Genomic DNA, 15335 nt, shown 5'->3' with positions numbered 1-15335 from the left:
TAAATAGCTGAGTTTTAAGGTGGAAAACCAACAACAACAACAAACAATAAGATTCAATTTAAACTCAATTTTAGCTAAAAAATAAGAAAATCAAGAAATTGAACTTCTTGAATTTTTTTTTATCTAAATCAAAATATTTCACTCATGAATTATTATTTTTGAGCTACATTGCATTTAAACTGAAAATTTTTTTTATTAGTATTGTTGCCGGAACGAAACTGTATGGCTGATCCTGCAAGAAAAAGAATATGATGTGGTGGGTACTCACGACAGCTATTCTGATACTCAAATCAGTATACTGGAGAATAAGCTAAGTGTAATGAACTGCTTGTAACTTGTGTAGTGTTAGCGAATTACGTATTTTTACCTCTATGATTTTTCTCCTTTTATATTGTAAGAAAATAAAAATAAATATAACATTTCCTGATAATCCGGTGATGATGTGACCAGTTGCTTAATAAGAGATATTGCAAGCTAATATATTGGTGATTCTGTTATTATAGGCGTAACGGGGATATGTGGGACTGTTCCTAATAACAGTAACTTTGTGTTGAGACTCGACCTGTCCAGGGAAGGGCGAGTTTTAATGATGAACTGGGTATAAAGGTGTCCGGATCTTCTTTTTCTTGGGTGGGACCACATTACTTACTTATCATATTCTTGCCACGTAGACCAGTTCTGTAGCAACAGCTCATGACTTTCGTTAGACGACTCTTATGTAGCATTAGAGGTCCCCCGTTGGTCTTCGATTTTTCAGATTTGAAAGTGACAATTGTGTTCACGTTTTGGGGTACGTGGCTTATGGATATTGATTTTTTTTCTATCATACGTCCCTTTGCTGCCTATCCTTTCAATGATGGTTGCCTCGTCTCAGGCCGCATTTAAATCTTGTCGTCAAAATCATCTTATAAGAACCCTTCTTCTTCCAAAACTATCACTTTTGCTTTCAACGGTAATCTTCATTTTCAGAAAGACTCGGTCGCTCCTTCTTTTCCGATCATACTCTCCTTGCTTTCACAATAATTTTTGCTTACTCTTAAAATGAATAGGAATACCTCCTCTTCTTCTCTTAACCCCCATGGAGGTTTTGCCTCTAGCTCCTCTTCTGGCAGCCCCATTCGTGCCCCAGCACCCATCGTTCCACTGAGGGAGGCTCCAGAAAGTAAGGGTAGCTCGATTAGTGAGATTTCGTCTAACTTATCAAAGCAAGATATTGATCGCCTTTATGATATATACCATATTCCTCAAGAGACATTTCGTGTCTTTTCTCCTTCCCCTTTGCACGAATAACTTGATCCCTGCGAAAGACACTATTATAGTCTTCGAAGAGCAACTCAAGTCGGGTCTCCGGTTCCCTCTAGACCTATTTTTTATTGATGTCCTTCGGTTTCACAGGCTTTTGGTTGTTCAACTGCATTCTAACAGCTGGAGAATCCTGGTGGCTTTCCAATTCGTCTGTCTTAATAACTACATCAAACCGAGTGTAGCACTCTTCTTTAGCTATATCAGTTAGGCACCCGCAAAAATGAGGAGTTTTGGTTTTTTAGCGAACGCAAATGCTAGATGATGTTCGACCAGATACCTTCCTCATTAAAGCAATGAAAAAACAAATTTTTTGTCCTCCGACACTAGATGTTCGGGGGGTTTTGGGCGTCTCCAAATGAGCTGAAACTTATAGTTGGAACAGAGGAAGTATGGGGTCTCACCAAGGAGGGAGGAAGATGAGGCTTTAGCCTCCCTTTTGACAATGGCTAAATCCCTTAAGAAAGTTGACATCACCCAGGCGATGAGGAACATCGTCTTGTCCCGGTGGAGTCATCTTCAAGCGAGCTAGACTCGGGGTCCTCATCTGCTCAACCTTCCCAGCCTTGGGGAAGGCACCTCCATGGCTAGGAATCATGGTACTTTTCTTTCTGTCTTTTTTAGATCTCATACTGTCTTGCTTACTTACTTTTCACTTTTTGTAGGTATGGCTGGGTCAGGAAGTAGATTTGTTGAGGCGGTGCATACTGCTTGTAAAGGCAAAGCTGTTGTCGGGGTAACTGGTCCCCCTCCCAAGTGTGCTCGCCAAGTGGAACAAATGAACATGCTTCCTCCTCCCAAACCTACAGGAGAAGAGTCAGCTCCCTCGCAGCCTGAGTCTTCTACTATGAGTGCCTTTACTTCTGCCTTAGCTTTCGAGCTTCCTACTGTTGTCCCCATTCCTTCTGAACCCGCTCCTGCGGATGTGAGGGCTGAATCCCTATAGCCTCTAAGCATCCAGCACCTGACATTGGCGCTAAATTGGGCACCCTCTCTCCTTGATGATCCTACTCTAGCCATTCTGTTAATCAAAAGTGCCCTGAGGCCTAAGGATCACCGTCGCTTGAATGAGCTCGAGATAGACGAGCTCTTCGATAATGTCATGCACTCTGCCTTGGAGAGTGCTCTTTGCACTTATGTGGCCCAAGAGCACCACAAAGCCCTAAGGCGAGAGTTTGGCACTCAAGAGACAAACAAGAGGCTCTTGGTCGAGGAATGCTTGAGGCTAAAGACTCGAGTCAATGAAGTAGAAAGCACCATGAGGGAGACTCTGGAGTCGGTGGATAAGCTCCAAGCTGAGCTGATTGAGGCTAAAGCTTCCATGCTTGTCCTTGAGAATCAGGCAAAGACTGCTGAGGATTAGGTGGTCCTGCTACATTATCAAGTTCTAGATCTTCAGGCTCAAGCTGAGGAGGCTCGAGCCACCTCTACTAGGATTACTGAGCTTGAGGCAGAGTTTCAGAAGATGGTGGCCCTAGGTGGAGAGATGTTCGTACAGGGTCAAGACTCGATCAAGAAGGAGCTATTGAAAGGGTTTCTTTTTGAAGACTTTTCTTGGATAGATGACATCTTCTCTGAAGGGGAGGGAGATGAGACTAAAGAGGGGAAGAGCCAAGCTGAGGACAATCCCATTGATCGAGTCTCTACAGATAATGTGATAGATGTAGAGAATACTAATGTAATAGAGACTCGAGAGGATGAACATGAAAATATCCCTCCTCCTGTGTAATCTTTTATGACTTTAATGAAAATATTTTCTCTCATCTTGCCATTATTTTCACTAAGCATTTTCATACCATGTACTTGTTCACAACCCTTATCTAATCAAGACTTGAATAATTCCTTAAAAAATTGCTAAGGGATCAACACCCGATCATAACACCTCCACTAGTCATAAAATAGCCCATCCTTTTTTGTAAAATGGGATCGACACTTGGACCTGCGGCCTGGCGATTACCCACCTTTCGGCTTGAAATAGCTTTGAAGAAATTTTTATGTGGGACTATCATCCTGTTGCCGAGTCTGGCTAATACCTGCCCTATGTATGGGTATCCCATGTCTTAGAGACATTTATATTGGACTAACATCCAGTCATTGAGCTTGGTGGTATCCACCTTTCATCTTACAGCCTGGCATGAAAGCCTTAGTTTAGTGGAACCATTGCTCAGTCTTTTGGCCTGGTAAAGCCCACTTTGTAGCTTAACCTTGCTGCCTTGCTGGACCATCGCCTGATATTTTGGCCTAACTTATGCTCGCCTTGTGGTTTTAGACATCAAATACCTTAGAAATTTTTATAGAGGACTAACACCCGATCGTTTGAGTCTGGAGGGATTCGCCTCGTGGCTCTGGATAAATGCTTTGATTAGTGGGATCAACGCCGAGCCTTGTGTACTAGCTTATATTTGCCTTGTAATATGGCATGAATGCCTTGATTAGTGGAACCAATGTCCGGTCTTCTAGTCTGGCTTATACTCGCCTTATGGCCTTTGTTTACTGGGTCCCATACCCAGATGGCCTGGCAATTGCCTTATGGCCTTTGTTTATTGGTCTCATACCCAAATGGCCTTGTGGCCTTTATTTCCACAGTCCAATGCTCGAATTGTAGTCTAGCAGAACCCGCCTTGTGACTTGACATGGCGAGATCTGCCTTGTGGCCTTCATTTAGTGGGACCAACGCCCGAATTATGGTCTGGCGGAACTCGCCTTGTGACCTAGCTTGGCAAAACCCATCTTATAGCCTCTTCTTATCTCCTTAATCTTTTTGAGGAAGAAAATCCCATTGTTCATTGTCACTGAAGAATACAACATATGAAAATTACCTCGTTAACTTGTTATTGATAAAATTTTCTGAGGATTACAAGTATTCATGACTCAGCCACTTAATTTGACTAGATTATAAGACTAAGACTCTAGGCGAATGACCTTTGAGACTTTAAATTGTCTTTTTCGATTTTTACCGACCTTACCAAACTAGTTGTTACATCTATGGTTTGTTTACTTCCCCTGATCATTACTAGGTCCTTCCATAATTACATGAATAATCCCACAAGCTCCTGATCTGGGGTGGTTTCAAGAGTTATTGTCTCAGATTCAGGTCTCCTCTCTTTCCTACCCTTCTTAGCGAATTTTCGAAAAGTGTCGTCCCTTATTAGCCTCTTGATCTCATCTTTCAGCTTCTAACACTCCTCTGTCGTAGACCGTGATCATCGTGGAAACTGCAGTACTTGGTCCTATCTCATCTTTTCGCTTTCTTGGGATTAAACTTGGACAGCCACCTAACGTTCTTGTCATTCTTCCTAATTCACATTAGAATATGTGTATGTGAGTCATTTAATGGGGTATAATTCTTATACTTACTTTGGGCATCCCTCTTTTGGGAGACAGGGTAGCTCTTGTGATCCCTTTCGTGTCCTTGCCTCTTCGACTTTTGGCTTCACCTTTGGCTCGCTCTCTTGTCTTCTTTTAGTACTTGAACTTTGTCATCTAACTTGATATACTTTTGATTTTTATCTATCAACTATTGATACATTGCGGCTATATTTTTTATTAAGGAATTTATGAACTTGATGTTGCATATTTCTTTCTTTAATGTTTCGTACGCTATCTTATGATTTAACTCCTCCACTTGTATTGTTTCAACATTGAACCATGAGATAAAATTTCTTAAAGACTCACAGGAGATATGAAGTAATAAATTTAGACTTAAATAACATAGCAAACTGTGTAAAATTTTAAATTAAACCTGAGCTCAAATATTGGTACCATTTTTGAGTCAAATGTGTGAGTGTTGACGGAAACGCTTGGCATAACACGAAATCGTTGACATCTTGAAACTGCATGGTCATTCTGAAGATCATCAGGTAGCTTCTGGGATTTTTTGTTCCATTATATTTGTCCAAGCTAAGCGGCTTGAATTTGATTTGGAATGTTTCCGTTAGGATTTCTTCCGAAAGAGACGAGACATCATCTAAACTGAAGTCCTCTCTTTGTTCCTTCTAGTACTTCTACAGGACCCGCACCAACTTCCAACATTTTTTTTAGAGGTAAGAGACATGGATTGCAATCCCTGGTCTTATTTATAGATATTTATAAAAATTTTACTAATTAGTTTTAGATTTAAGTGTATTAAAGTAGTTAAGAAATGTTGAGTTTTTAAAATTTTGTAATTTATATGTTTTTTTAATTCACCAAATTAATTGGGTTGAAATACTTTTATGTTTGATTCATTATCTTTTTATTATATTTACAAATCTGTCTTTACTTGCATTATTTGTATTACTTCAAAAAATCTCCACATACTGTCTGTAACATTTACTTTGAAAATAAATTCCCCTGACTCTCTCATTTTGTTTTTCAGAAAAACAGATTTGCTATCTCTGTGTATTGAGTTAGTTGGAAATTACCTTTTTTTAATTAGACTGGAAGCTAAGATTTTGTGATCTGAATTGTTTGGAGGTGTATGAACTTGAAAGAATAATACTTGTATAACAAGTGAAGCGATGACCGTTGGGCCTTTAGCATTCAGGTTGAGGTTGAATTCTGGAGAAAGAGACAGTTTTAAAGCGCACTAGAACCCATTAAGTAGGTAAATCCGTCAGCATCACGTCCAATCCGCGCCTAAGGCAGGCTGCGGAGTCCGAAGGCCCGAACCTGCTAGAAGGAAGCCTAGCTCGCCTAATGTGACGAAAAAATGAGAGCAGACCCAGTTATGCCGCGGTTCTACTACCACGCGCTTCGGAGGAGAATTAAATTCGGTGAATTAAATGGCCGCCTGACGAGGATGGGCAGACAGGTACGTCCGACAAGGAGAATTAAATCCAGTGAATTAAATGACCGCTTGACGAGAATAGGCATGCAGGTATGCCTGTATGTACGATTCTACGTAATAGAGACAGGTGACACTATAGCAAAGTGACAATTACGTGTCACTAGAGAATAAGTAAAAAAGAAATAAAGTTGACCCTCAGACTAAGTTTACACACACTCGAAAAATTCTATTTTCTCCGAATCACATAACATCAACAAGAAAGTTCATTTACGTGGATGGAAGATGAAAAGTAAATATTTTAACCATGTTATATTTATTATTATTATTATTATTATTATTTTATTATTATTATTATTATTTATGATTAATCAAGTAATACAAGGCAGTGCAAGTTCATGATTCATGCACGTGTGCTTGTGGGAGGGCACGTGAAGGTGAAGATTGTGGAGACTCACTGTTGAACCGGCCAAAAGTAGAAAAGCAAACCATGTTCCAAACATTTAATTCATAAATTGCATAAATACTTTATAATATAATATAATATATGATGTAATATATATATTCAAGAACCTATAATTTCTGCTTTAATTAATCTAAGAACATTTCTTGGTGAATTGTTGGAAAAGCAAAAGGCTTGGTTTTGCTTTAGATGGAGACTTGGGGGGAAAGAAAAGAAAAGAAAAGAAAAGAAAAGAAAAGGAAAGAAAAGGAGGGAAACATATGCTTCAATCTATTTTCAACTGTCTGATTTACAGTGCTATCTTGTCATGGGACCCTTTCTCTTTAGCCAAAATCTCTTGAATGGAAATTGCAAAGCAATTATCAATCTTTCAATAACTTTTGTGCATGAAAAAAAATTCTAATTTTATTATAAATAATAAAACAAAATGAAAGGGGTCATGGATTTTTAGTTTCTTTTGTAATGAAATAGAATTTGAAAAAATTTTATATTTCTTTTTGTCCTTTTGGAAAAAGAAAAACAAGTGATGAGTCACTTCACACTCAGAAAACAACTAATCATCAAGTATGTTTTTTGCTTTCAAATTCTTAGGTTAGTAGAGAAGAATTTGATTGAGCTTGAAAAGATTATCTTGCCATGTTGACATCTTTTTGTAAAGAAAATAAAAGGAATAAAATGATGCCTTCTTTCAAATTTGAGAAAATTTCTGATGGGATTTAGGTCTAAATAGGGCTTTCATATCATTCTCAGACAAGGTGATTGCCATGTTGACAAATGAATCCCATTCAATGTCTTGTAAGTACAATAGCCTCTTCCCTCTCTCTCTTTCTCTTTTTTAATTTTCTCTTTTAAATATTTCTGTGATGCTTTGAATTCTTTGTTCTTATGCTTGCCTTTTGTTCACATGCAAAACCCTAGTTATTTTTATGGGTTTCTGTAGCAGCTTTTGGATTTCTTTATCTCTCTTTTCATTCAGTGGAAGATTATTTGTGATTATATGAGATATTGCCTACTCTTCCCATGATTACCTCTCTATATTTATGTTGGATTTGAATTAGGGTTAGGGTTTAATAATATCTCATGCCATCACCAATTGACCTTTAACCTTTAATCCAGAAGGTAATAATCTAATAACAGGTAATTCTCATCTTTCTTTTCCTAACCCATTTGTTTTTCTTCATGCATATTAATACTTTATTATGGTTAATAATCATTTTTCATGTCAAATTTGAATATGGGTTAGTGACAAATAGTTCATAATTAGAGACTTTGTCGATAAATTATAAAGAAAAATTTACTATTTAATCTTTGTTGTATGGAGAAACTCATTAATTGGTCTTTCGAATTTGAAAAATACATTAAAATATTTATGAGACTTTAGAAAGGTCTGCTAATTAGTTATTTTTTTAGTTTTAGCCGTTGAGTTTTTGAAAACTCATTAGCTGATCTCTCAGTTTGGTAAAAAGTTTATTAATTAATCCCTCTATATTAAGGTATTTTAGACCGTTTTATGATATTTAACAGCTAAAATTAATAGACGATTAATTAATAGATTTTTTAAAACTTCAATGATATTTTAATATATTTTTCAAAATCGAGAGACCAACTGATGAATTTCTCCATATCACTGAACTAAATAGTAATTTTTTCAATTATAAACTCTGCAGGTTCTAATTGATACCCAAATGGGGTTAATGCAGACAAGTTTAAAATTAAGAAAAATTTCCCAATCTCTTAATGTAATTCAGCACATAAAGGTGAATACTTTTTAAAGCACCCAACAGGCCAGTCTTTGTTTTTAGGTTTGCAGACATGAAGGCCCATGCTTTTGATTTCTTTTAAGTATGCTTCTTCAGACAAGGTATAGTATCCATTAAGTTAGGCATCAAGAACATAAACATGAAAAAGAAAAAAAAAAGAAAAAAAAAAGTTTTTGTACTGCTAGGATTATCATGTATCTTTGTCTTTACATTTTCTATTGGGGTATAAAGCTTAGCTACATTGTTTAAATTATTCATTGAGAAGTGTGAGTGTCTTGTTTTTCCATAGCAGCTAAGCTATAGGATCTCAAGTTCTCAGATAATGTGTACTCCTACTTCTTAGGACCAAAACCCAAATGCCTTCTCATGTTAAGGTTAGCTTTTGCTTACTTTATATATAGCTTTTGATCATAATGTAGGAATTTACTAAGGAAAAAAAAAAGAGTTCATTGGAAGTTCTGCAAAATTTGCATCTCATCTCTGTGTTTTGTTTCTGTAAGTATCTGCACTTTTTTAAAATTTCCAAATCATTTCTTTGATATTTGTAAAATGAGCTTCTGAGATTGAATGTTAGCTTCAGACATTCTGTTTTTCAAGTTCACTTTCTGTTACTTTTCCTAGATTGTTAGAATCAATATGCCATTTGCCTATTCTGCAGATACAGAGCTCACATTTTCTCTGAAACTTGTTAAAGTTGGATGATCTTCTTCTGTAAAATCATTTTGTTAGAATAACAATTGGTGAAATCAGATATATCATCCAGCTTTCTGCAATTTTGTCTGCCGAACTGCCGATAAATGCTTGCAGGCATGTGTCTCCTTGTTATGCATATAGCATTAATTCTTTGGAGGGATTAAGCTGAGGAAACTGAAGTTGTCATCTCTGATAATTTTCTTTTGGTCCTCTCTAGAATTTTACTTCGAAGAAAGTAATCTGATTTCTTTTTCATGCATCACAATCCTGCTGGTGCGTTCCATGTTAAACCTTTTCAGGGCCAGGACTACGGGCAATTCACAAATGAGCAAGGTCATCTCTTAGAGAAACCAATTGCTGAACATTAAGTCTGGTGGTGCATTTCACACAGCAGGACTATGAGCACATTCAGCTCCGAAAGATCAAAGCCCTGGAACATATACACAACTCCAGACCCTACCTCGTCTCAGACTGGAGCCATCGACCGTGAAGCTCCATGGAAAAGTTTTGGAACATCAATGAATGCCATTGCCTTTGGATTTGTTGCTACAGCTATATTAATATCAATGTTCCTGATAATGGCGATCTTCGAACATCTATTTAGGCCGAACCCATCTTTTTCTTCCCCTCAAGGATTGATCAACAGGTCTTTACAATCAGGACCAGTAGACAAACTTGGAAATCCACAGACAGTAAGTCCTTCATGTCTTCTCTTTTACCGTATATTTAAAATATATATGCTTCTTTGGATTGATCATAGTTGTTTGTGACTTGATTACAGGTGGCAACAACATCGTACGCAGTCGATTTTTCAGTACTGATGCCTGGACAGCACTGTCCCACATACATTGCTCAACCAGCTCCTCTTCCATGCACAAGGGAAGGGATTTATTGGCCTTCCCATGAAAATAATAATCTTATGTTTCCTTAATATAATGTATATAAATATATACACTTGCATTTTGTTGTATCAGAGGATTGTTGTTTATATAGTGCAAAATACAGAATGGCAGCAGATCACTTCTACACTGAGCTGAGTAATGCATCTTTTCTAAGGAATTTTTGTATGTTCATGAAGATATATAATTGACAGAGATCCAAAATGGATCTAATGAAAGTCATATATTTCTTCGTATGCATACGCTGAAACAATTCAATCCAAACTAATTCAAATAATTTTTATATTTACCTTATTAATTCATTTTCTACTCGATTCAAAATAATTAATTTAAATTATTTAATAATTTCGTGCTACAGGTTATATACCATTCTGATTTTTTGTATTTTAATATGCAAAAATAATTCACATTTGGATTTATTCCGCTGTCGTTTTTTTTTTAAGAAAATGATACTTATATATTAATAACAATTTATTTATAGCGTTTGTCTCATAATAATCAATAAGTTATAATTAAGTGATATTAAAATTATTCTATAAATATTTTGAAGTTTTATATTAATAAGTTTTAATAATCAATTTTTTTTTTTAATATAAAAACTTCTTTAAAAAGAGCTGGAAGGGATTTTGGCAGCCGATTTTGTGTCTTATTGACCTGCTAAAAAGCTTGGAAGAAAAGTTCTCAAAATTCTTTTGTTTGGTTATTAGGGAAAATGAGTTGACATAAAAATCCAAACTTTTTTAAAAAATCAAACGTTTGCTTGATATATTGAGGTGGGCTGCAAGGAAAGAGGAGAAGAAAAAGGCTTACAGTGTCCAAACAAAGACGGAAATGCTATGGGCAATGCACCTGAAGTCCCATAAGAGTTTTAGTCTTGCAGATTGTAAACATCTCCTCGAAGATTGCCTCCAATCCAAATCTGTGTTTCAAGGCAAAACAGTCCATCAACATCTCATTAAAAACCATATCCCACATGGTGACGATGACCATTTTAACCAAACTATTGAAAAACTTACGCTTTTTTACTTGGCTTGTAATAAGGTCGAGTATGCACGCAGGGTGTTCGATAGAAGTCCCCGAAAGCCAAAAAAGGTTGTAATATGGAATCTGTTGATAAAGGGATATGCTTGGAATGGACCTTTCGGTGAAGCCATTAATTTTTACTACAAAACGCTGGAATTGGGTATCCAGCCCTCCAAATTTACTTTCCCTATTGTGCTTAAAGCATGTTCGGCTCTTCAAGCAATTGAAACAGGCAAGGACATTCACGTTCATGCCAAAAGACTTCGGCTTGATTCTGATGTTTATGTTTCTACTGCTTTGGTTGATATGTATGCGAAATGCGGATGTTTGGATGATGCAGAAACAGTATTTAATGAAATGCCTCACAGAGATGTTGTTGCATGGAATTCCATGATTTCGGGTTTTTCTCTGCATGGGGTGTATTATCATGACACTATTCGTTTGCTTGTCCGAATGCAAAACGATTTCATAAGCCCCAACTCTTCAACTATTGCGGCCGTACTTCCAGCAGTTGCTCAGGCTAATGCTTTGAGCCATGGCAAAGCAATGCATGGTTTTTGTGCGAGGAGGGCTTACATTGATGATATCATAGTTGCAACCGGACTTTTGGATATGTATGGGAAATGTCAGTACATGGATTATGCCAGGAGAATCTTTGACAAGGTGAGTATTGTCAAGAATGAGGTGACTTGGAGTGCTATGCTTGGTGCTTATGTTATTTGTGATTTTATGAGGGAGGCGTTGGAATTTTTTCTGGAAATGATGAGGCTCAAAGACTTCACTTTGTTTCCAACACCAGTAACTCTTGCTACTGTACTTCGAGCTTGCGCAAAGTTAACCGACTCAAGTATAGGCAGATGCATACACTGTTACGCTATCAAATCGGGTTTTGTTTCAGATTTAATGTTGGGAAATACTCTACTTTCAACATATGCAAAGTGTGGAGTAGTCATTGATGCAAAACAGTTCTTTTATGAAATGGATTTGAAAGATTCAGTTTCATATAGTGCTATTATTTCAGGATGTGTGCAGAATGGTCATGCAAAAGAGGCTTTACGTTTATTCCATAAGATGCAATTGTCTGGATTGTATCCAGAATTGGCAACCATGCTAGGTGTCCTGCCAGCTTGTGCTCATTTGGCTGCTATACAACATGGTTCTTGCAGTCATTGTTATGCAATTGTTCATGGCCTTACAACTGAAATCACAATTTGCAATGCTCTAATTGACATGTATGCTAAGTGTGGAAGGATCGACACTGCTAGGAGAGTTTTTGATACGATGCATAAGAGGGATATTGTATCATGGAATGCAATAATAATTGCTTATGGAATTCATGGGCTTGGCATGGAAGCACTATTGCTGTTCGATAACATGCTGGTAGAATGTTTAGAACCAGATGATGTGACTTTCATTTGTCTCTTGTCTGCTTGCAGCCATTCTGGCCTTGTCACTGAAGGCAAACACTGGTTTAATGCCATGCGTCAAGATTTTGGCATCACTCCCAGGATGGAGCATTATATATGCATGGCTGATCTTTTGAGCCGGGCTGGGAAATTTGAAGAGGTATGCAATTTCATTGAAAAGATGCCATTTGAGCCTGATGTTCATATCTGGAGTGCCTTGCTTGCTGCTTGTAGGGTCCATAGAAATGTTGAACTTGGGGAAGAAGTGTCAAAGAAAATTCAGAAGCTAGGACATGGAAGTACAGGAAATTTTGTTCTTTTATCCAATATGTATAGCACTGTTGGGAGATGGGATGATGCAGCTCAGATTAGAATACTGCAAAGGGAGCAAGGATTTAAGAAAAGTCCTGGGTGCAGTTGGATTGAGATTGGTGGCGTTGTTCATGCATTCTTTGGTGGAGATAGGTCACACCCACATTCACCTCAGATAAATAATAAAATTGATGAACTGTTGGTGGAGATGAGAAGGTTGGGTTATCATGGGGAAGCTAGCTATGTTCTTCAAGATGTTGAAGATGAGGAGAAGGAACATATCCTCCTTTATCATAGTGAAAAACTGGCTATTGCATTTGGACTTCTTAATCTCAGCCCCAATAAGCCCATTCTAGTAACTAAGAATTTGCGAGTTTGTGGTGATTGTCACACTGCTATAAAACTTATCTCCCTTATTACAAAGAGAAATATTACAGTAAGAGATGCAAGTCGATTCCATCATTTCAAGGATGGAATTTGCAATTGTGGGGATTTCTGGTGAGGATTAGGATGAATATTTTACGTAATGGTGCCTCGGTTGATTCATGCAACTGTGCTTTCAACCCTTTGGCTATGCAATTACTATTCTGCATCAGGTAAATTCCTTATTATTGCATTTGGGACTTTGTTTCCTGGTTCCTTTGCCAGGTCTTACTGAATCCAAATTTTCTTTGAGGATCAAATTGAACTTTCACATATAGTTTAGGGGCCAATTTAGGCCTTTTGCTCACCCCTCCTATAGCCATTTGACCAATGGATGGAGGTTTCTAGTTTTTTTTTCTTTCTTTCTTTCTTTGTCTTTCTTTTTTTTTTTTTTCAAAAGAGCGATTTTTGTTCCTTATGACAGTCAAATAATGACCATTTTGCCAAGGCATTTTGAGAATAATTATGATTTTTTAAATAAATACTTCTTATAAGACAAATTTTCCTTCAAAAATTTTATGGCCCAAACTGAATGAAAATTGAACCAAAATATTTGAATCAGACTGAACCTGATCCTAAATTAGCTGAAATCACCTGAACCAATTCGGTTTCAGCTTTGTCCATTTCTCAATCTTAAACTGCTAGTTCTGTTTTGAGACCAACTTGAATCAGACTGGTAGCCAGCTGTATAACAAGCCAATCATAAATTATTCCAATTGACAATATGATTATAACCTAGATCTAATTGGACTTCCTTGCATTTCATTTGTTGGGTGAAACAGAGGATATATTAATATGGGGGGATGAAGTAGGGAATTCCATGTCAAACAATATCATTACCTGAATAATGAGATTTGTATGTTCTCCCCACACAATGGAGATGGAAAGTGGAAAGACATGGAGGCCAGCAGCAGTGCAATTCTATATTGCTTTGTTTTGGATAATCTGAGAGAGCCTCCATTTAGCCAGACTCACCCGACCCATATCTCTTCTCAGACCTATATAACCTAACTTAACTGCTGGCATTGGTGTATTAGGGTTATATAAGGAGTTTGAGAGGTTGCAACAGAAAAAGAAAAAAAATAAATACTCTTTAAATCTCTGTCTTCTCTGCTTTGTGAACCCTGCAAGTATTTTGATTGTTGTCTTACCCTTTAATTCTCATGCCCTTAGGGAGCCAGTTGTAACCCATAAGACCAGAATCTGTTACTGTGCTAACAGTGTTAATTGCTTATGAAAATTGATAGATTGTTTGATAATTTTATATTTTGGTTAGTTTTGCAATCTCTTGAACATGTTTGCTTGTTGATGAATTTATCCACCATCTTTAATATAAATTTGCATAGTTTCCCAAGGTTTATTATCCATGTTTGTGATTATAAATTTGATTGCAATATTTATAGGATTATTTAATGGGACTGCAAATAAAAATAGTTAAAAGCCAGTGCAAGATGATGAAATGGTTGATATTGACAGAGAAGTATCTGCATCTGAATCCGAGGATGAAGATGTAAAGCTATTTCTACCTTTCTCATAATGCCATATGCCATTGATAATCCTCAAGATATTGTTGGGCCAGAGAATTGTAGAATGAACACACAAGCTTTCCAATTGAAATTGGTCAAAGAACAAGAAATAGTGGGGAAGCAAGGAGCTATCTTTGTACATTCAGGGACTGGAAGAAACAATGAAGCTCTTTGACAAGCAAGGCAGTAATGAGTGGGTTCAGGTGACTAAAGGACCCAAAAACAATACTAAAAAATATAAGGAGTTGGTTGCTGCAAATAAGATTATTATGGTTATGGAAGAAGCTAATGAAGCTGAGGAGACTGATATTGTAGATAGGGTTTTGGAGGTGGCGGAGGAAAATCAAGAGCCAACTTCGAAGAAGAAAAGGCTTCGAAAGAGAGCTGGTAAGAAGCTTCAGAAGAAGCACAAGGTAAATGAACCAAAAGAACCAGCAAATAACAAGAAAAGCAGCATAATTTATGTGATAGCTGTGGCTTGGATATCTACTTGCTTTTGATAATGGGTTTTGAACTTATGATAGGATTTTTAGTTTTCATGGAGTTAATTTCTTGACTGGTATAGCTAGAAGATTTAAAACAAATATTCAAATATGTCTTTGTCAATGTGCAAGTATTTCTCACCCAATTGATTAAAAAAAATGAGTTTGCCTTTATTTGCATTTTAATTTAATTTTTTTAATTTTGATTTAATTATTTTAATATTTGTATTTTAGTATAATTTTAATTAATTTATAAATTTTTAAATTTTATAGTCTATGTG

The 15335-nt window shown here is 36.8% G+C and overlaps 2 protein-coding genes across 6 annotated transcripts; both read left to right on the top strand.

Moving 5' to 3' along the window:
* Window positions 1-7109: 7109 nt before the first annotated feature.
* LOC110624585 lies at window positions 7110-10011 on the top strand. Of its 5 annotated transcripts, none has more exons than XM_043960777.1 (4): window positions 7113-7325; window positions 8583-8664; window positions 9283-9675; window positions 9765-10011. In XM_043960777.1, exons 3-4 carry the CDS (start codon window positions 9382-9384, stop codon window positions 9912-9914), a joined length of 444 nt encoding a protein of 147 aa, XP_043816712.1. In that variant the 5' UTR covers window positions 7113-7325; window positions 8583-8664; window positions 9283-9381; the 3' UTR covers window positions 9915-10011. The 5 variants fall into 5 exon arrangements, with proteins under 5 accessions (XP_043816714.1, XP_043816712.1, XP_043816713.1 ...); XM_043960778.1 differs by lacking the exon at window positions 7113-7325 and adding an exon at window positions 7358-7667; XM_043960779.1 differs by lacking the exon at window positions 8583-8664 and having other exon boundaries at window positions 7110-7325.
* Window positions 10012-10491: 480 nt separating this feature from the next.
* LOC110624091 (pentatricopeptide repeat-containing protein At3g16610) lies at window positions 10492-14758 on the top strand. The gene is made up of 2 exons (XM_021769168.2): window positions 10492-13219; window positions 14450-14758. The coding sequence occupies exon 1, from the start codon at window positions 10714-10716 to the stop codon at window positions 13123-13125; it is 2412 nt and encodes an 803-aa protein (XP_021624860.1). The 5' UTR covers window positions 10492-10713; the 3' UTR covers window positions 13126-13219; window positions 14450-14758.
* The last annotated feature ends 577 nt before the right edge of the window (window positions 14759-15335 follow it).

This window comes from Manihot esculenta, chromosome 10 (genome assembly GCF_001659605.2).
Source record: "Manihot esculenta cultivar AM560-2 chromosome 10, M.esculenta_v8, whole genome shotgun sequence".
Lineage (NCBI taxonomy): Eukaryota > Viridiplantae > Streptophyta > Magnoliopsida > Malpighiales > Euphorbiaceae > Manihot > Manihot esculenta.
This window is presented reverse-complemented; position numbering and strand designations above follow the sequence as displayed.